The 21,776-nt window shown below is 36.4% G+C and overlaps 1 protein-coding gene across 1 annotated transcript; it reads left to right on the top strand.

The window, feature by feature from the left end:
- The first annotated feature begins 8,172 nt into the window (after window positions 1-8,172).
- Window positions 8,173-10,878, top strand: LOC131857697 (disease resistance protein Roq1-like). Its single transcript, XM_059210397.1, has 3 exons — window positions 8,173-9,174; window positions 9,289-9,630; window positions 9,722-10,878. Exons 1-3 carry the CDS (start codon window positions 8,173-8,175, stop codon window positions 10,751-10,753), a joined length of 2,376 nt encoding a protein of 791 aa, XP_059066380.1. The 3' UTR covers window positions 10,754-10,878.
- The last annotated feature ends 10,898 nt before the right edge of the window (window positions 10,879-21,776 follow it).

Genomic DNA, 21,776 nt, shown 5'->3' with positions numbered 1-21,776 from the left:
CCCGACCCTGCACGAATTGGTTTAACCAAAGAATTCGAAAGCAAGAGGGAATCTGGTGCATGCCTAGATAATATATGCATTTTCATTTTTCCTACTTCATTCTAAGAAACAAGCATTCGCTATCATACTAGGATGTGGTAGAGAGTATAAATAAGGAATTTCCATCTTTTTCTACGGAAAATTCAAACAATAACTTGGCCGAGTATATGCCATGCATAACAAAATAATAGTTGAAAAAAGCAACTATTCTCCCTAAAAACATCCACATTTGGCACCCGTCCCAAAAGGTAAATTTTTCCAACTCAAGCTTAACCCTAGCTTGATTCCCTCAAACACAAATTCTATTAAGAATACAATCTTTCGTTTAAAACAAAAATAGAGATATCATTTTTGTTGCTTACTAATCATTACTTGTCTAATATATCTATCGAAGACAATCTTTCATATTTTGGAAGACGATAACCTTTTATAAGCAATAATCTTAAAATCAATCTTTCATCTAAAATATAGTACATACAAAAGAAGGTGTTAAACATGTATGAAATTAATCTCATATGTAAACAATAGTATGCAAACACATTCTAAAAAATAAAATTAAAACTAAATATTTTTGTGCAAAATACGATATTAACATCTTTTCTCTAAATTCTTTTCTTCTATTCCACAATGGTTTTCAAAGCATTTCAAATACGATATTAATAATTGATACCCATTTGGACGTACATATCTATTATCTAAACTTCCATTTCTACTCATTTTATACCAAATTTAACAAATAAAATAAAACATAAACAAAGGATTCTAACCTCTTGGAAACTTAGAGTGGATTGTAAGCTTTTGACCTTGTCATTCTTTGTCAAATGATTCCACGCCTTGATTTCAAGTCTCTCTTTCTCTCCAACTATTCTTATCTCTATCCAACTATCTCTCTATCGCTCAATCTCTACGATATTATCCAACTATTCTTCCTCTCTATCAAACTATTCTTCCTCTCTATCAAACTATTCTTTCTCTCTATCAAACTATTCTAACCCTCCCTTCAAGAAATTATCGCTCTTCTAATCTCATGTGAGAAAGAATGAAAGAATGAGTGTGTGTGTGTGTACGTCTATTTATTCTAATCTTTGACTATGTTTGCTGCTATCCTCTGGGTCTTATTTACTGTTCCATTATCTCTATTGTCATGTGGTTGTAACTATATTCTCCACCCAGTTCTATGATTTAAATGTCATCCTTGTTTTGTGGCAAGTTTGAGTCTTATTGTTTAAAACTTCCAACCGTTTCAGTTGGAGCTTGATTGCTGCATGGAATTTGTCGACTTCAGCTTATCCACTGCAGAGTCATGTTGCATGCCAAGTCTAATTCAATTTAAGTTCTGATTATATGTTTCGATTAAAGCAGATATTGTGGCTTATGTGTTTTACACGTTATTTATGTTTTAATAGTGGTAGTGGTAGTCGGTGGTATCTCCCTTAAGCTACGCCTACCTTAAACAACTTTGCCTCCCACCATTTTGACTTGCGTTTAAAGGCTTTGACAGCGGCTACTGTGGGTGGAGGAAGATTGTTAGCGAACTGACCAAAGCGGCTACCATGGGTGGAGTGTGTTAACACACCGACCAAAGCGGCTCTTTCTTTGGCTTCAAACGGTCGACCACCTTTTTCAACCCGCCACCTTATAAATATGTTTAATAAAGTGATATATAATATTATATTTGTAATATGGTTTGTTTTATAAGTTATTTATAAATGACTTTTCATTAATATTAAATATTAAACTTTGTTTTTAATAAATTCTTTGATAAACCTTTACTTTGATAAAATATATATATCGGATTTTCATTTCCTAATTTAAATTTCATAAATACATATTCACTATTTACAAATAGATGATCAAATTATTATTAGACAAATTTCGTATCAATAGACAAAACATTTGACGAAGTCTAATTTCACTATAATTGGATATTGATATATGTATATGATTGAATTCTTATATACATATACATTTTATACTATTGACCAATTTACAAAAGTACTTATTAGTGCGCTTTTCCATACATTATACATATTTGAACAAGAAGGACATAAAAACCTAGGGTCGATATTGATTTTCGAATCATCTACACATTTTATCTCTTTTAACCATAAAGCTTAATATTTCACCATGACTCATGCAACGTAAATTCAATTCAATCGCTACTCACATCATGCAATCAATGTACATGTATAATTATTTAAATCAATCTACTACTCATTCCAAATTCATCATTTCAATTGGAACAAACACTCAATAAGATCATTTAAATCATCCATCTTTCAAGATGCAAATATATATCCTAATGTGGTGTGTGAAAGATTCCCTTTTCCATCGAAGTCGTTTAGTTAAAAGCAATTCTACTTGATTCGTGTTCTCGCCTTCGACCTCCTTCACCTCATCCTGCATTACTTGCACTCAAAAATTTATCAGTATTGACAAACCGAAAAGAATATTGAATTTCATATCATTTGCAGGAGTAAAAGACATATTGTATTTCCTCGCACTAGATTATGAATGATCTAATCTATTTTAAATTTCAAAATCACATTACAACTTTAAATTGCACATTATTAAATAAAATGATTCGTGACATTTTATGTACACTCAAGGAGTCCAACCGGGCACTCACCAATCCTATGAGCTCTTTATTTCTCCTAATGATTTTGTCTCTATCCCTTTCAAGAGCTGAAATTTGAACTTCTAACAACAAAATCTGCCCATCAATAGATGTAGTCAAAGAATTGGAACCATCAAAATAATTCATTATACCTGCAATTTTATTATGAGTATCTTTAATGCCTTTATCTATATCTGCAATTAGTAATCCGATGTTACAACATACTCTGTATATATTTATACATTGCCTTAAAGAATTATCAATTAATTTCAATTTGTTAGTAATATGTTTCTTATCTGATTCAATCATTTGATCAAAAGTGGCTTTCTTAGCTTGAGTGAATCTGTCTGATGCCTGTCGATTAGGTATTTGTTGTAATGATTGAAAATCCTTAGAGATGTGCTCAGTAATTATTTTGAGCTTTCCGAATGGGCTTGCTCCTTTGTCAAACTGGCACTCCAGGACAAGTTTGTGCAAAATTGGAATTGACTAATCAATTATTCCCTTGTCCACTTACCCTTCCTTCATCATCTTTTGAGCAGTTGTCATCACGAGCTCAGTAGAACTCATCTCAGTTATGCTCTTCTTCTCTACCTAGGAGGTGTCAATTGACAACGAAGATGTGCTGGCTACTGGTTCCCTATCGGATTCCTCTCCCTTTTTCTATGATGATTGTGTAGAAGCACTTATTTCAGTTTGAATTTCTTTTTCTTTTTCACCTTCAAGATTTTTCTCTTTATCCTTCTCCTCTAGTTTATTTTCTTTAATAACATCCTCTTTTGCACTGGTGGCTTCGCCACTTGGTGTAGTATCTGTTACTGTCAGTTCCTCATTAAGTGTATCCTTAATCTATACATTTTGATCTGGAGGACTATTGTCCTCAACATCTATTACCTGTAGATTGTGTGTATCTGCTAGTATATGTACATTATCTACTTTTGTCAGTATCTCCTCTCTTGTCCTGTACATTTGATTTTGTCAGGGGATCTACATCCAATTCCTTAGTATCTTTCAAAATTGTGGGTGGGGCACCCACTACATCTTTTCCTTTCCCTTCAACCGAGATGTCAGTAGTGTCAGTCTTAGGATTAGCTTCCGATGATGAGAAGAAACTAGGGTTGTCAACAAAGAATTTGACCCATGCCTCGTGGGTTTCACTGATTATTTCCTTAACCCTGCCTGCCATAAGGCTAATTACCTTGTGCTTGCTACGAAAAATTGTTTTGTTTGCAACTTCGAGGGTCATATCCAACTCTTTTGGAGTAATTGCACCACAAATAGTTAATAACTCTTGAATTTTATGTGTTTGTCCTCCTCTATAGTGGATAATCTCTTAGCATCTAGATTATTATACAGTTGTGTCGGTATTTTCTTTCCAATTTCTATTAAAGCCTTCTTATATATATCTAGGTGTAACAAAACTGCTTCCTCAATTTCTTTCCACTCATTGTCATCTAAGTGTTCATAATAGTATTGTGTATTTTTCAAAATTCCATCCTTGGTGATTTCATCTACTAGTTCTGCATAAGTCTTAGGAGGGATTATAGATATATTATTGGTTTCAATAGCAAGGTCTATGTCTTCCTTCTTCTTTCTTCTTCCGGTATCGAATGGTGCAAAAAGTGTAGGAGATGTTTCCTTTGGAGTAGGTCTCCTCTCTGTAGGATTGTTGGCTGGTACCTTGATTGTGGCCTTTCTTACCAGTTGCTTCCTTGCCTCCTCCTTTGCCTTCTCCTTAGGCTTTTCACCTTTCTTTCTCAATACCCTCTTGAATGCTAGAGGAGTGTCATCTTCAGTTCTAGAGTCTGATGGAATAGGGACAATGATGATTTCAGGCTCTTTCCTCTTCCTTCCTTTTGCCAGAACAACTTCCATTATGGCCTTGATGTCTTGGGATACTTTTTCAACAAATTTGTTGGCCTTACCTTGTTGTTTATCCCTCTTCTTCTGATTGAAATTAGTTTGAACCTCTTGCTCCTTTTTCTTTGCATTACAAATTTTTGGAATCCAAGAACACTGAGAGGGGGGGTGAATCTATGTTCTGCCAGTATATTCAGTTTTAACCTTATTATAACATGCATTCACCAGCTAGTAAACCGGTACACATATAATTGAAAGAAGTAATGAAATCAATGAACCAATCACACAAATGATAACCATAACACAGAGAGTTTATACATAGAAAACCTCAAAGAGGAAAAACCACAATGGGATTTGTGACCCACAATATCAATTCACTGGCCATATGAAGAGATATTACATAATATGGAGGCCTGCACATGCAGGAAGGCTTACCGCCTAGAGGACACTACTCAACACAATGAATTCTCACTTACTACAATCGCTTTGAATAATGAAACATAAAACTAAATTCATTTAGTGCATCTGTTATTCCTAATCGAGTTTTGGTTCAAGCTCTGACTGCTCTGCTTCTAAAACCCTAAACCCTTACCAGAATATCCTTTTCTCTATGAGCGCCTCAAAAATCATCTACAGATCATTATAGAATATTAATCTCTTACACAAATGACCTCATATACATGATATTCGCATTAGTAATCTAATCTAACAACATCATATCTCAAAATGATCTAATAACTGACCTATATACCCTTACAGTCCTTCATGACTCATGTCGGCTTACATAGATAATACAAAAATGATTATTCATGTCGACTCATTACATATATACATAAATAACAAACTGAATTTCCGATTGTCGGATCTCCCAATGATGTCGACCTCCTATACCAGTACCTTGTTTGTTGTTTATTATCCTTGCCTGATCTGCAAATCATGTCAACCTTCAATGTCGGTACCCAATTAGTCATGTTATCTTGAAATACATGTACCTAGTCTCCAAATGATGTTGGCTCTAGGATCTGGTTACCCATAGAATACTTCGTACTAGTGAAGATACCTGTCGGTGCCGGTGAAGTGTTTGTCGGTGAAGTGTCAAACTAAAGAATGAAGTCGAAATATATTGCCATCAATGACAATATATAAAACTAATCAAATGAGTGTCAATTGTCAACATAACGCTTCAGTAGATTCCCCACAAAAGAACTCATTTGTATATTTACTTCATTAACCCCTGAGGGTTTCTTCAACTCCACCTATGAAATGCCTCCAAGTTGTGCATCCTCTGTTCTAGAGGAGGTTTTGGGCAAGTAGGTTTTAGACTACCTAGTATATTACAAAAAACTTGCTCTCAACGATAGATTCAATTGGTTTTGGTAGTCAATCTAACATTCCATTTTTTTTATTTTTGCACAGTGGAACCCTTAGGTGTTAGTAATTTAGAGATTTGCCCTTTTGCTCGAGGTTTTCTATTGTTTTCTTTGATAATATGAATCATTGGGAGGTTGTCCTTTCATTGAGCCTCTAAAAAATGGGACTTGCATGCTTTATCTCTCTACCCTTAGACCCTCTCCTTTAATCCCCTTATGGATTCTACTGAGGTCTCCCCTACTTGGGTCAAACTCCCTCACCTCCGTCTTCACTTTTGGTGCATGACTACCTATGAATCTATTGGCAACAAACTAGGTTTCGTTATCAAATTTGACCCTAATACCAATCTCTTCTTCCATACCTCCTTTGCAAGAATCTTGGTAGATATGGAGGAGCTCCAAACCACTTCTTGTTGATATCTCTCTTAAGTTTGGTGAGCTTCAGTGGAGACAGAGATTGAATTATGAAGGGATTTCATTCAGATGCAAACACTACTTTGCCACTGGGCACTTGGCCTCTTCTTGTCCTCGTGGTTCTCGACTCTACTACTCCTCAACTTTGTGGAAAGATGTAGAAAGGTGTCATCTTACCATCTTTCCAATAGATTCTTATTTGGACTCTTCTTCAACTTTAGAGCCCCCTCCCTACTGACTATCCTAGCTTTTGTGGTTTGTGGTTGGGGAACCCCCTGTAGCCCCTACCCAAGTGTCACCTATCTTTTCAATTGGTGTTGCTTCTGCCCGACTGCTTATGCTCCTCTAGATCTTACCTTGTGTATTGTCGATGCTCCCCTAGCTACTTCAAGGGCTCTTTTGAGTATATGATTCATTCCCTCCTTGGTCCTAGATTCTCCTTCTCAAGATTGCCAAGTTCCCCTTCTAGGTTTAATGGTTCGACTTTCAGACTCTGTTGTTGTCTCTAAGGATTCTACCAACACTACTCCTCTTGGGTTGTTGTGTGTCATAAGAAAAAGGACCATTCTCTTCTATCCCAGAGATCTTAGAGTCTTCCTTTGAACCTACGACTCGATCCCATTTTTTATTTCTAATAGTCAATTTGTTTTGTTTTGATTCTACTTTGTGGTTTTATTGTTGACATACCAAGATGTAGCTCTGATGTTCTTCTTAGATTTTGTTGTACTTGTTTAATTTGTAATGAGTTGGTGCCTTACCCACTTTAATAAAAAACAAGAATATAAGACTCAAATATATATTTCCAAAATACTACTCGGATCACATAAATATAATGAAAATCCCACTCGAAGAGGAAATTTCCTTGGCCTTTGGGAATCCCGTATTTAGATACATCTGAGCACACCTTGATTCGAGGAAGGCTGTATGTCCGACCACTCACATCAGTTGTCGCTTTGATTTTGACCTCTTAATAATAAGGCCATCCCTTGTAGGAAACGTGTTTTACACTTCTACCCACACAAATTTCATCGACTTTTCCGCGTTATTGCTTGCAAGCCTTTTGGACACGGACTTGATGCCTTTTTTTGAGAAACTCCTACGGCTCCGCCTTCTCACCGGCCCTCTCGTAATAAAGTGAGGTTCATCCGTTTTCTCTCTGTTAATATCAACCCAGTTCCATGGCGGCCACATCTAGTCACTCTAAAAATGTCTTCCGCAAGATTCCACTGCCATTTTTATCTTCATCTACATCACCCTTGAAGCCGTACCAGGTAATCATTAATTACCATAAAAATGACACACAAAAGCTTGCCACTTATATCTCCGATATCCTTGATTTCATGGGCCTGCAAATTTTTATGCAAACAAAAGTCACTGACCCCGACAATCACATAACAAGAGAAACAGAAAGTGCAATAGGCAATGCTTCACTACATATTGTGATATTGTCAATGAACTATGCCCTATCCCCCTGCTGTTTGACTGAGCTTTCCTTTATGGTCCGTAGTGGCATCCCCATCATTCCTATATTCTATCATGTTCACCCTCTCCATCTGCAATGGGCAGCTCAAGGAAAAGGAATCTATGCCAAGGCATTTTGCGAGCATGATGGCAGATATCCCCAACAAAAAGTTGAGGAGTGGAAAACTGCGTTGTACAAACTTTCATATTATTCTGGTCACACACTCCAGGATAATGAGTAAGTAATTACATTTTATAATTAAGTTGTAGGGTTCCCTATCCTTGTATTTTCGTTAGTTAGTTATTTACGGCATTCTTTTTAGGTTTGATTGACGGTTTTTTTCTTCTTGATTACAAATCAGTGAGGAGAGGAAGGTGATGAAAAGTGTCGTGAATTCTGTAATAAAATCGATGAAGGGGGTACGAATAGAGATAGCCAAAAATCCTGTTGAAATTGAAGATGAAGTTCAAGACTTCGAAAGAACCATACTTGAACCTTGCCGGAGCCTAAATATAAATATTGTAGGGATCGTGGGCAATGAAGGATCCGGCAAAACAAATCTGGCAGTAGAGCTATACAGTCGAAAATGCTTCTCTGTGGAACGGTGCAGCTTTCTTTTCAATATGAAAGATGCTCATGCCAAACACCTAATACAGAAATCGCAAAGAAAGCTCCTCAAGGACCTTCGTCTCGAAGATGCACCATGTTGCAGTCTAGAGGAAGGCAGGAGTGTCCTTTCAAATCTCTTGAAACACGTCCCCGCACTCATTGTTCTGGATGACGTGGATAATGAGGATCAACTTGACAACTTATTGCCAGCAAAGGAAACGCTTGCAACAGGCAGTCTGATCATAGTCACATCAAGCAGAGTGGACGTCCTTACCTGCTGGGGTATCTCTTTCATTTATAGAATGAGAATGGCGAAAGTAAAACAATCCAAGGAGTGGTTCCGTGGACACTCTCTCTCGCATCTTCTACAACGGGAAAGATTTGAAGGTCCGGTTGGAAACTTCAGAAATGCTTTCAATGAGCTACCTGAACAGCTTTATGGCAGATCTAAAAGTTACTTTGGGAATCGGTTACAAAAGTTAGCCAGAATATTGCCCCAGGATACTAGACTGAGTCTGAAAATAGGATACGATCTGATAATCCAAGAAGCTGTATTGGATATAGCTTGTTTTCTAATAGGTGAAAAGAAAAGCGTGGGCATCGCCTTATGGGATGGACACGGGTGTAGCGGTGAACATATAATGGAAACCCTTGTGAATAAGGGTTATGTTGAGCTGGACTACCAGAATCGAATAAGAATGCATGATGAACTTCGAGATTTGGGAAGAGACGTAGCAGCTAAACATTCCCCCTATCGTCTTTGGTTAACAGGGCAGATTACAAACATTCAAACAAGTTCCCAGGTGAGCTTGACATTTCTTTTCCTTGTCTGTGATATTACAGAAAACTTGCTTATCAGTGTCTTTATACGTGGATTCAGAAAAGTTTATTAATAAAGTCTGCTTTTTGCCATTCAGGAAAAGCAGCTGATTCGGGGCATAATGGCAGCCACAACTCAATTTGCATCATGCCCAGCTCATAGAGAATTCCCTAAATGTTCCTCTCATTACCAGCCGCCTTTTCAAGAGTGCATGGACCTAGTGCGAAATTCTCGGATGGAACCTTCGCTAAGGCTTCTTGTTGTTACAGGAAATGATTTCACTGAAGAATTCGCCCCGCTATCAAAAGGTCTTGTGTGGCTTCGTTGGTTTAACTTCAAACACACAAATCTTCCACCATGGCTCTCGATGAAAGAACTAAGAATCTTGGAGCTTTATGGCGCTTCCAGCTTAAAAGAATTATGGAAAGATAATGAGTATGTAAGTATCTCCTGCTTTGTGTTTATATTAAACCATACTTACGACCGTATTTTCCGTCTAACTAAATCAATTAATCAAAAATTGGTTACAGCCTCCTTTTGAGTTGAGAGAACTGATTATCACTGCTAGCTGGGGCAGTTGTTTCCAAAGGTTTCCGGCTTCAATATCTCATCTAAAGCATCTGAAAAAGATAGCCTTGATAGGTTATCTCGGAGAAGAGTTCGGAATTACAACACTGCCAGAGGAGTTTTGTGATCTACAATCGCTGGAACACCTGGAGCTACGTTTTTGCAAGAAGCTGTCATCACTACCGACCCGTTTTGGGTCGTTAACAAACCTTGGGCATATAGATCTGTGTTCGTGCCAGGACTTATTAATGCTACCAGATTCTTTCAAGAAACTGGGACGCATAGAGTACCTGGATTTATCAGGTTGTCGGAAGCTCACGGTCATGCCAGACATTTTGGAGAATATGACAAACCTACAGAAACTGAACTTTTCAGGATGCAGGAAATTGTTTGAGTTGCCTCGCCATATCACATATCAGGCGAGCATGCGAGAGCTGCATCTTCAAGATACGAGGTTAAGGGACATGCCAAATGATATAGGTCAGCTCAGCGAACTGGAATCGCTTAGCATTGGAAGTCCGCTGTTGACAAGCTTGCAAGCTTCTCTTGGCGACTTATGCACTCTAACTTGTCTTTTAATCATCGACTGCTATAGTTTGGAAAGTTTACCAGAGTGTTTGGGGCGCTTAAATCAGTTACAGAATTTAAGCCTAGAGAACCTGCCAGAGGTGACGTCTTTACCAGTAGGACTGTGGCAATTGAGTAATCTCCAGACTTTGGAGATTTCTGGTTGCCCAATCTGTGAATTTAATTTGGAGGACAGAAAGACTTCTTACTTACCTAATCTCAAGGTATTGAATATCAGTGAAACATCTTTGTTCAGGATATCAATATCTCAAGAATGTTGCCCCTGCCTTGAGACGCTCCAACTCAAGCAAAATGACAATTTAGAAGAGATCGAGACTCTACCAACAACAGTCAAAAGCTTAGAATGGTCTGAATGTAAAAATCTGAAAAAAATAAATGGCACCTATTTACGGTCTGGCGAACCTTGAAAATTGGGAAATCAGTATGTGTGACTTGGGGCTGTCAGGCCTGAATCTTCTGGCCCGAAATATTTCTCGGATATCTGATCCATCTTTCTAGAGGAGACTCGTAGGATACACGGGCTGCTACTATATTGATCCTCTCTCTCTAAATCTCTTCTTCGTGAGGGTGATTATCTTTATAGTTTTCACTTTGAATGAAGGTGCTATTTACTAGTGTAGAAGTTAAAATGTGTGTACAGTTCACATTTTGGTGTATCCGTTTATCTCAGACATGTCAAATTAGAGTTTTCAAATTCTAATAAGTTGTTTATAGATTTTTTCTATGTTTATTTATATGTGACAGTTTAAAAAATATATTTTAAATTTTAGAGAACAAGTAAACAGATAAAAAACTATTTATTATACAATCATTAAATATTTTAATTTCTTTCAAAAAACTAAATAACATTAGTAATAATAAATTGACTTTGAATCATAATTTTAGTATGATTTGTAAGTTTAATATCAATATACATTGTTGTGTCATTGGAGTTCAAAGAGATGTTTTGATTAAGGGTAAACAGGTTTTGAGGGGACCAGAAACCCCATACAACAAGTTTTGAAGGGACCTAAAACCTTCGGACTTTTCACGGATCCGAAACCCACAAAGAAACGTTGTTAAAAGATAGAACATAGACAATTAGCAGCCTAGCCACAATCAGACACAACAAAATAAGCAAAACAAAACTGGTGGGATCAGAAGAAGGCCAAAGCCACCCACAAAAGAACTTAGACAATCATGAACATAGGGTAGGCACCTTCAATCATAACCATGGATTTTATCCTGGCTCCCACAACCATATCCAAAAAGATAGCAACAATGCCATCAAAAGCTCCCTTGTAGCCAAACAACTGAGTAACATCCATCCTCCAACATCACATAGTGGGTTTTACAAGGCTCTCACAACCAAAAACAATGGGTTTTTGAAAGGCTCCCAAAACCTTTATCTTAAGGATGGACAAAGCAGAGCAAAATATCCCCTCTAGGATCACCACCTCAATAGGTGAAAAAGGATAGGAATCAAGTAAAAGAGAAATCTATGTACCCAAATAGCCTAGAAATGAGGTGCCATTAGCCACCCACCAACATTGCCCAGCCTTCACCGCAACACCCAACTCCACCTCCATAGGAGCAAAGTTAACTCCAGCACCACCTATCCCCACTTCAATAGAAGATAGGGCCACCTCAATAGGAAAAGCTAGAGAAAATAGAGATAGTAGGGAGAGAGCCAACTGAAAGATGAAACAAGCACAAATACAACTGAACCGAAGATAGCAACCCTCCAACAAATCTTCTAAAAAATACCCAAGGGCACAAGAAGCTCTGGTTGCATCACAAATCATGAAAGAAAACAGACAATATGCACCAAAAGATGCAATATCGAAGCAGAAAGAAAGAAGGACTAAAGACAAAGACCTCCAAACATAGGCCCCAGAACAACCCATAAGAGAAATAAGGCTGAGAGAAGGAGAAAAACCTCCCCCTCCTAAAACATCAGTCTCACAATCATCAAACCTTGCGCCATAATCTGCCACATCAACAGGAACCCCAGCAACCTCCACCACATCCGCTCACTCGCAAACACACCTCAAGAAGGAGAAGGAACCCCAGGGGCTGAGAAACCCCACAACACCACATGCACAGGAGAGGCCAACATATAGACCATACAAAACACCCAGCAATGAACCCCAAAGGCACTGAACCAACCCCCAATGGTAGCAATAGAGCCTCCCATCAACATCGAAGCCACAAATCACAGAAGCCGAGAAGGCCATGAAGAAATTGACATCAAGGAAACGCCCCCAGAAAGAAGGGAAAGAGGCACGAGCAACCAAAACAGAGAATAGAACCACCACAGACTCTGAAACCTCAAAAGCTAGTAGGAACAGTGGCGAAAAGAACAACAAAGAGCCCTCCTTTCCATCATCTTTGTCAGAATCAAAATCCCCTTCATCGCCTCCATCACAAAAAACCTTAGCCCCTCTGCAGCCACTCCCGCTCTCACCCATTTCAAATATCGTAGTTATGGTTCCTACTTATTTTTTTTGTATTAAGTATCATAGAATCACAAAGCTCATTTTTTTCTCATTCAAGCATCCATGTTACAAACTTATTACAAATACCAGCTCCTTTTGAGCAAACTTATTACAAATACTAGCTCCTTTTGAGCACCAAACTAGAAACAACAATTGGAAGACCAAGGATCACAACTTAGAAATCCACTTTAAACAACAATGGAAGACCAAGAGTCACAACTTAGAATTCTACACAAAGGTGTCCATCATGGGAGTTGAACATGGGTCTCCACATTGAGAACTCAATGCTTTAACCAACTAAGCTCAACCCCTTGGACGGTTCCTACTTATTTGTGAATCCAATGTTGATACAGATAGCATTCTATAAAATTTCAACAAGCTATCTTATTTTGTTGGTACAAAGAATGAAAAATTAATTTGCAAATTAAAATGTCATTAACAAAATGTGAGCTATCTCTATTTGATGGTTAAGCCTCTTAAGATCTTCCAAAAGCTCCTTCTAGATCCCCCACCTTAACTTTTAAATGGAAATCCTCGCAAAAATCCATCCTTCATATTAGCAACCAAAAATATTTAGTACAAGTGTTAGTGACCATCTATTAAGGTCTATATGTGTCACTTGGTCAACAATATAGATTAGAGGAAAAAATCCAACTCTACCTCAATTGTGCAATGAGCTCAATAATGATTTTTGGAGCTCAATAAAAATGAAAATTATAATCTTATTTTTATTTTTTCTTGTTTTGAAGCTATTAAACCCATTTCTATAAATGATTTTTGAGTAACACTGCTTGCAAATCATGTGGTGAGATCAATAAATATAGTCCTCAATAATGGTGGCCAAGTGACAAACCCACACATCAACAAATTGAAAACTATGAATATAGACATCCAAATATGTTTTCCTCATATTGTGGGAAATAGTTTAAGAAGATCCTACATAAATAGCAATGCAATAATACAATAACTGGTTTTTGGAGTTCATTAAGACTAAAAATTAAAATCCTAGATTTTATTTGTTATTTAGAAGCTCATTAAACCCTTATCTGTAAATTATTTTTAGCAACATCAACTACCTTATTGTGTAAAAATCTCAACAATGGTAGTGAAAACATGAATGCAGACCTCAATTATGATTGTGGAATTGTAATGCATACAAACTTACTACATAATGAAGGACAAATAAAAACCTTACAATGTGTTTTTCTCTAGATGTCTCAATGCCTTTTGGTACATTTACACATGGTGCCATGGGCAAATGTGATAATTATCACAATGAAATGTTGATCATGTGACTAGAAATGTCAACAAGAACTAGATGTCTCATGATATTGATGACTCAAAATTCCATAATGAGGGGCTCGATTGATGTTTAGTCATGATTAATGTTATGTCTAGAATGGTGCATTCATTTTAATCTTTTGATGATATGTTAGAGATGTGTTACATGACACATTTAGTAAATAAATTATCTTTTTCTTAGTATATATGCACTCTAAGCTCTATGGAATGCATTTGAGACTATCTATATTCTTTTTGACATATAGATAAAGTGGAATCTTAAATTGAAATCAATGATATTTAAAATATGCTCCTCACTAAAGAAACCTTTTAAGAAAGAATATACTAATAAAAAAATGTTTTGTGAATTTAAGCAATAAATTTGACAAATATCAAGTAATATTAGTGGTGTCATAAATTAAACCCCATGTAATTCTACACCACATAAGCACCTCCGCTTTATGCTGATTGGAGAACTCCTTAACTACCTTGTCCTTTGGTCCATCTCACTTGCCTTGTCATCCATCCACTTTGTCCTTTTATTATCATATTGACCATTTGACTCGTAGACACAAGCGTGTCGTAGAGACGTCCACTTGCTAGACTAGCATCCCGCAAATCTAACAAATTGAAGATGGTCATATGAGCCTTATTCCTATGCCTATGAAATGTCCTTAATGCCTTTGTACGTGTACACCAACATTCACTTTCATCTCAACATGCATATCTTCCCCTTTGAAGTCCATTTTCACTCTCTAGTCACTCATTTAATCTCTTTAGCTATGAATTCAATAACTCTAGTTTCTTGCATCTATGCTTGTCTAGAAGCTCGCTTTTGTTGCATACTCGACAATCTTACACTACTTCCATCATCGTTCTCTAAGGAAGAATGACTTCTTCTTCCTCTTCAATCAGCAAGCTTCTCACTTTGGGTGTGGAAAGGGAGTTTTCTTCTTCCTCTCTCTTTTACTATCTCCATAGCATATTATTGATTATATTTGTTGTATTGTTTATCTATTTACTTTCTATTATGTTTCCATCCATCTATCTTGACTATCCATGGATGTGGAAACATGAAAGCAAAGGTTTGATTGTGGCAGGCCTCTAAAACACAACCACAACCTTTCATCTTTGTTTACTTTGTGTGCAAGTCGCCAAGTTGATTTGAGGAGCTAGTAGGAGGCTTCAATCATGGACCAATTATAAGGCTTCTCCTCTTTTATCTCTTATCATTTCAGAGATAGTACTTATTGTGTTTTATCATTATTTCCTTCTTTTCTATTGTTTAGGCACATACCATCACAGTATGTCCTCTATATGAACTTTGCGACTCTGTCCGTATGGGACGCCAACACGACATGTTGTCTAAGATCCACACATGCATCCTTAGATAGAGTTCCATAGAGTTGTGTTAGAGGACCTTTTTGATGCATTCAGTGTCATCTAAGGGGTACTTGACAGTCATACACTTTGTAACACACCCTAAGTGGAGAGATCGAATAGTGAGTTCTTCAATGGTGTTCACCCACCTATCGAAGTGGTTCACTTTTTCCCCTCTAAAATTAGTAACTATTAAAACTTCCAATGGAAAGACCATGGTAAAATAAACTAATATCACTTAATATTGTGAGGAAATAAATTTTAATTATAAGAAGGCTTCTCAAATAAAATTTGTCTCCTTAGTCTAACAAGTTTTGGTCCATTCATTTGCCAATCAAAAGTTATGAAAGGGTTTATTTATTATAAGACAAACCTTGTTTTGAAAGAAACAAATCACATTTCCTATAGAAACTTATACAATAGTAGGCATCACAGTTCTCCTAATCTTCGCCAACAAGATACATAGATTATTTAAGCAAATAAAAACAGAGTTGGAAGTTCGACCAACTATAGAGGATAAATTTTTAGTCTAAATGAGATATAAATTTTTCATAGTTCTGAAGTTTTATCAGTGGGAAATTACCCTGGAAGGATTTTGATATCAACCAAATTGTCATTTTGTTTAAGTTGGAGAGTTTGGAGTTCCAGGTAGCACTCTTTAGAAATCTCTATGCTGGATAAAGATGTTTTCGTTAGAGATACTACCTTGTGTTTAGGCAAGAAAGAAGTATTTCCATACACCAAATCCAATTCACTTATTGGGTAGTCGGATATCTCTAAAGTCTAAAGATTGGTCAATTGGCAAAATGTTTTTAGCAAAGATGTGATAGCCAACAACTCCATCCTTAAGTATTGTAACTGACCTAAATAGCCCACATTGTTGGTATTATGGGTGACTTCATCATGTGTTGCATTGGTTTTGTCATTGATGTCAACACTTATCTTTCTGGAGGTCTACATTGTTGATTTGGCAATCTGGTTATATTGGTTTATTGATGAATTGGCACATTGTGGTCCCGACATGGATATTGGCTTATGCACAGTTACTGGTATATGTTTCACAGGTAGCTCAGGAAGTTGATGATGACTTGTTATCATCTGGAGATCATTTGGTTATGTCGAAGACATGGATTGGATGTTTGCATTTGGAGTTTTTCATATTGGTCTGATCGGGCTCACATATTTACCTTAACTGACAAATAGGTCCAAGTTATGAACCGGCATGGGAAAACATGTTCCAGATCAGCACGACACGATTTGGAAATGATTTATTGATTGGATAATGTATAAATGTATTGAGGCCAACATATTGTATTGCACTGAGACTTATTTTGTAATTGATTTAAATGTAATATCTTTTGGGACCCGACCTAATGATTAGGTCTTAGGTTTTGTATAAATAATTGTAAGATCTTATTTGGAAGAAGTGTGTGAGTATGTGCGTATATTGAAGATCATTGTGAAGAGAAAAAACAAGCAAATCCTTGTGCGAATCACATAGATATCATCTAAAGGTTGAAGGAAGGTTGTTAAAGGTTATGAAGGTGTTTGGTCCTCATGCACAGAGATTAAACTAGTACTGAATTCAGCATTGAAGATGCTAAATTGAAGTAGTACATTGATTATTGGATTTAACCATCCAATTGTGTAGTCAGTGTGACTCCTAATTTTGTGATTGAGCAGTGAGCTCTAGGCGGTTGGCCTTTTTGCATGTGCAGACCCCATTATTGTAGTCACTTACTATCTGTAGTAGTATCATCTGATTGTGGGTAAGGTTTCCCACCATGGTTTTTCCCCTTACAGGGTTTTCACGTCAAAATCTTTGTGTCATGTGTTGTGGATGTTGTTTCTCTTTATGTTTCATGCATGAAGTTGTACCAGTAATACTATAATTGTTAATCTGTTTTACCGACACTAAGTTTGAAGATGGAATAATTTGTTTTGGTTGCAATTTATTGACAATTGATTCACCCCCCCCTCTCAGATCTCCTTCCCAGTTTTTAACAATTGGTATCAGAGCCTAGTCCTCTTTTTGTGGAAGCCTAACAGCTTGAGGAGATCCTATGGCAGCAAATATCTTTAGGAAGGACAATCCCAAACTTGATGGAACTAACTATGGTATATGGAAGATCAGAATGGAGACACATATGAACTACATTGCAAGAGATATATGGGATGTTACAAAGAATTGCTATGTTGCTCCTAATCAGAATAACCTTAATCCACCGACCTTAGCTAAAGACTTGGAGAATAATTGCAAAGCAAGAGAAGCACTTTTGAGTGCATTATCAGATCAACAAATCATGGGATTATCAGACAGATCTACAACAAAAGTTATTTGGGATAAACTAGAAACATTGAATGAAGGAGATTCCACTGTCAAAATTGTAAAACTGGAATGTTACCGGGTCAGGTATGAAAATTTAAAAATGGAAGAGGATGAAAGAAATTCTGCATTTATGGAAAGAGTTAATGAAACTGTTGTTGGTATTTTGGATATGTTGATATGGTTTTGTCATTGATGTCAACACTTATCAATACTAGTCAACCTATCAGCACTTGGAGTTTTGGTTATATTCACTGGCAAGCAAGTGACTTATGCACAGTCACCAATATTTGGTTCACCGGCAGGATATATTATTCATTGGCACTTGGAATCACTTGGAGAATACTTGGTTATGTCGAAGACATCATTTGGACACTTTGTCTTGGTGATTTGTTCATTGGTATATTCGAGTTTGCATATTTTTTGTTACCGGCAAATAGGTCCAGGTTATACACCGGCAGGTATATCTATTCTAGATCAACACGACACGTCATGGAGATGATTTGTTATTATTGTAAATGCATTGAGCCGACATCATGCATCAGATATTGTTTCATTTATAATTGATTTTATTGAAATATCTTTTAGTGAGCCGACCTACTCAATTGGTCTTAAGTTATGGTATAAATGTAAGATCTCATTTGTGAGATTAATGGATATGCAAGGAAAAAGATTGTAATAAGGTATATGCGAATATAAGCAGAGCTATACACGCAGACATCATTCAATATTGAAGGAAGGTTTGAAGAAGGCATATCAGAGCTAAACCGGTATTGAATCCAGCATATGGAGATACTATTTTGAGCAGTACATTATCATTGGATTTAATCATCCAATTGTAGTCAGTGTGACTCCCATTTTGTGATTGAGTAGTGAGCTCTAGGCGCTTGACCTTTCTGCATGTGCAAACCCCTTATTGTACACACATACTATCTGCAGTAGTATCATCTGAATGTGGGTAAGGCTTCCCACCATGGTTTTCCCCCTTACAGGGTTTCCACGTACAAATATTGGTGTTATGTGTTGTGGATGTTATTGTCTTTCTGTTTCATGCATTAATTTTTACCGGTACTGCAATTAACTAATAAACTATCTATCGGTATTAAGCATTAAGCTTGGTTAAGCCGTTTTTGGTTTGAATTTATTGGACAACTGATCCACCCCCCCCCTCTTAGTTGTCTCTAGGACCTAACAACTCTTTTAGGAATACAATATTGTGGAGGATCTTTAAGTGAAGATGAAATTATTTCTAAAGTTTTAAGAGCTTTGCCATCGGCTTACAAAATGAAAGTGACAGCTATTAATGAGTTGAGAATAATGCCTAATACATCAGTATCTAGAGGTACTCTGGTTGGAAAACTTTCAGCATTTGAGCTTGAAGAATTTGGTCTTGTTGATACAGTCAAGACTGATATAGCCTTAAAAGCGTCAACATCATCATCATCATCTAACAAATCTGATTGGAAAGCACTTTATGCAAAAGAACTTGAAGATATCAGAAGAGAAAATGAAGAACTTGAAGAAATTGAAGCACTATTTGCAAGGAAGATGCCTAAATGTCCAGCAAGAAGTAAGTATGAAGATAAAGCACCTTTCAAATGTTTTAATTGCAATAAAATTGGTCATATGGTGTCTAGGTGTCCTCATAGACATTCAAGACTAAGAGATGAGGCAAAGAGAACATATAAGCCTAACCCTCAATATCAGAGATACAAATTTTAAAAAAATAGAGATAAGTCATGTTACTATGCAAATGAAGGTGTTACAGATGATTCTGATGAAGATCCAGCAGATAGTGGATGGGAATTTGTTGCAATAAAAGAAGATCAACTAACACCTATTGTCAAACCGGTAGAGCAGGCATTAGCAGCAAAAATTGAAGAAAAGGATGAATGGATCATTGATAGTAGATGCTCGCATCATATGACTCGTGATAAAATCAAATTCTTATCATTACAGGAATATCATGGAGGTCTAGTAAGATTTGGAGATGACAAAGCTTGTTTAATCAAAGGAAGAGGCACTCTATCTTTGGATGGTAAGCACAATACTGACAATGTTTATTATGTTGAAGATTTAAAGCATAATCTTTTGAGTGTTGGTCAGTTAGTGGGAAAAGGATTTCAATTACAATTCAAGAATGGAAAATGCAAAATCATAAACTGAGTTGGATTGGAGATTGCAACCGGTAATTAGACTAAAGGTAATATCTTTCATTTGAATACTAGCAATAAGACATGTTTGATTGCTCAGATTGATGAAAGTTGGTTATGGCATAAAAGACTCTGTCATGTGAATTTTGATTGCATTGTAAATATCAGCTCAACCAAGGCAGTAAGGGATTTACCTAAGATTGTGAAACCTCATAATCCGATATGTAAGGAATGTCAAATTGGAAAGCAAGTTAGAACAACATTTAAGAACATTTTTGAGAAATCCAATAATATTCTTGATTTAATTCACATTGATTTATGTGGTCCAACAAGAACAAGGAGTCCTCAAGGTGATAGATACTTTATGCTAATAATTGATGATTATTCTAGAATGTGTTGGGTTACTTTTCTCAAGGAGAAATCAAAAGATTTTGGAAGATTCAAGATATACAAGGAAATGGTAGAGAATGAAACCAGCAAAAAAATAAAATGTTTGAGATCTGATCAAGGAGGAGAGTTCACATCTAGGGAATTCAATGCATTTTGTGAAGAGAATGGAATCAAAAGACAACTATCAGCACCCCAGACACCCCAGCTGAATGGAGTTGTGGAAAGGAAGAACATAACTATATTGGATGCAGCAAGAACCATGATGATGGAAGAAAATCTACCTCATATGTATTGGAGAGAAGTAGTAAATACAGTGGTTTATACTTTCAACAGATTTCACATCAAAGGTGAAACCGGTAAGACCCCTTATGAACTATGGTTTAGTCATATTCCTACTCTTCAGTATTTCAGAATATTTGGAAGCAAATGCTATATTAGGAGAGATGAGTCTATTGGAAAATTTGATCCTAGAAGTGATGAAAGAATATTTCTTGGTTATTCAACTAGAAGCAAGGCATATAGATGTTATAATAAAAGATTACAGAAAATCATTGAAAGTGCTAATGTGAAGATAGATGAACATTTTAAAGGAGAATCAAGATCTATAGATTCTGAACTGGCAGTAGAAATGATTATAAATGAACTAGCACAGATTGCAGCAGAATAGAATGAAGAACCAGTCACATCGGCATCATCAAAGAACTCAACTATGATTCAAGAACATTAGCCTGTGAATGGAAATCAGAATAAACCCAGGTATGTAAGATTAAATCATTCAGAAAATCACATAATTGGAAATAAAAATCAAGGTGTTATGACAAGAGGAAGATTGGCAAATGAAGAGGTATGTTTAATTTCTCAAGTTGAACCAACATTAGTTGTTGAAGCATGTAAAGATAAACATTGGATAAAAGCAATGGAAGATGAATTAGAACAAATTGAAAAGAATAATAGTTGGACATTAGTTCCCCAGCCTAAAGAGAAAAATGTAATTGGAACTAAATGGGTATTTAGAAATAAACTTAATGAAGACAATGAAGTAATCAGAAACAAAGCAAGATTAGGTTGTAAAGGTTCTTCTCAAAAAGAAGGAATTGATTATAATGAAACCTTTGTACTGGTAGCCATAATTGAAGTAGTAAGACTATTTCTTGCATTTGCAGCTCACAAGAACTATAAGCTTTATCAGATGGATGTAAAATGTGCATTTTTGAATGGAGATATTGAAGAAGAAGTTTACATTGAGCAGCCTGATGGATTTTCATTAACAGATGATAAGGATATGGTTTGAAGATTAAGAAAAGATTTATATGGATTGAAGCAAGCTCCCAGAGCTTGGTATGCTAGACTGGATAAATATCTTTTAAAGCTTGGATACACAAAAGGTAATGCTGCCAGTAATTTGTATTATAAAATTAATAAT

The sequence above is a fragment of the Cryptomeria japonica genome, chromosome 8 (genome assembly GCF_030272615.1).
Source record: "Cryptomeria japonica chromosome 8, Sugi_1.0, whole genome shotgun sequence".
In the NCBI taxonomy this organism is placed as follows: Eukaryota; Viridiplantae; Streptophyta; class Pinopsida; order Cupressales; family Cupressaceae; genus Cryptomeria; species Cryptomeria japonica.
The sequence above is the reverse complement of the archived record's forward strand: the minus strand, read 5'-3'. Positions and strand labels throughout refer to the sequence as shown.

What these genes read in the sequence shown, in the direction of transcription:
- LOC131857697 (XM_059210397.1), top strand. Translation starts at nt 8,173, where the DNA reads ATGAAGGGGGTACGAATAGAGATAGCCAAAAATCCTGTTGAAATTGAA. An exon ending in ACATTCAAACAAGTTCCCAG is followed by an intron (nt 9,175 to 9,288) that starts GTGAGCTTGACA and finishes TTTGCCATTCAG; the next exon opens with GAAAAGCAGCTGATTCGGGG. An exon ending in TATGGAAAGATAATGAGTAT is followed by an intron (nt 9,631 to 9,721) that starts GTAAGTATCTCC and finishes AATTGGTTACAG; the next exon opens with CCTCCTTTTGAGTTGAGAGA.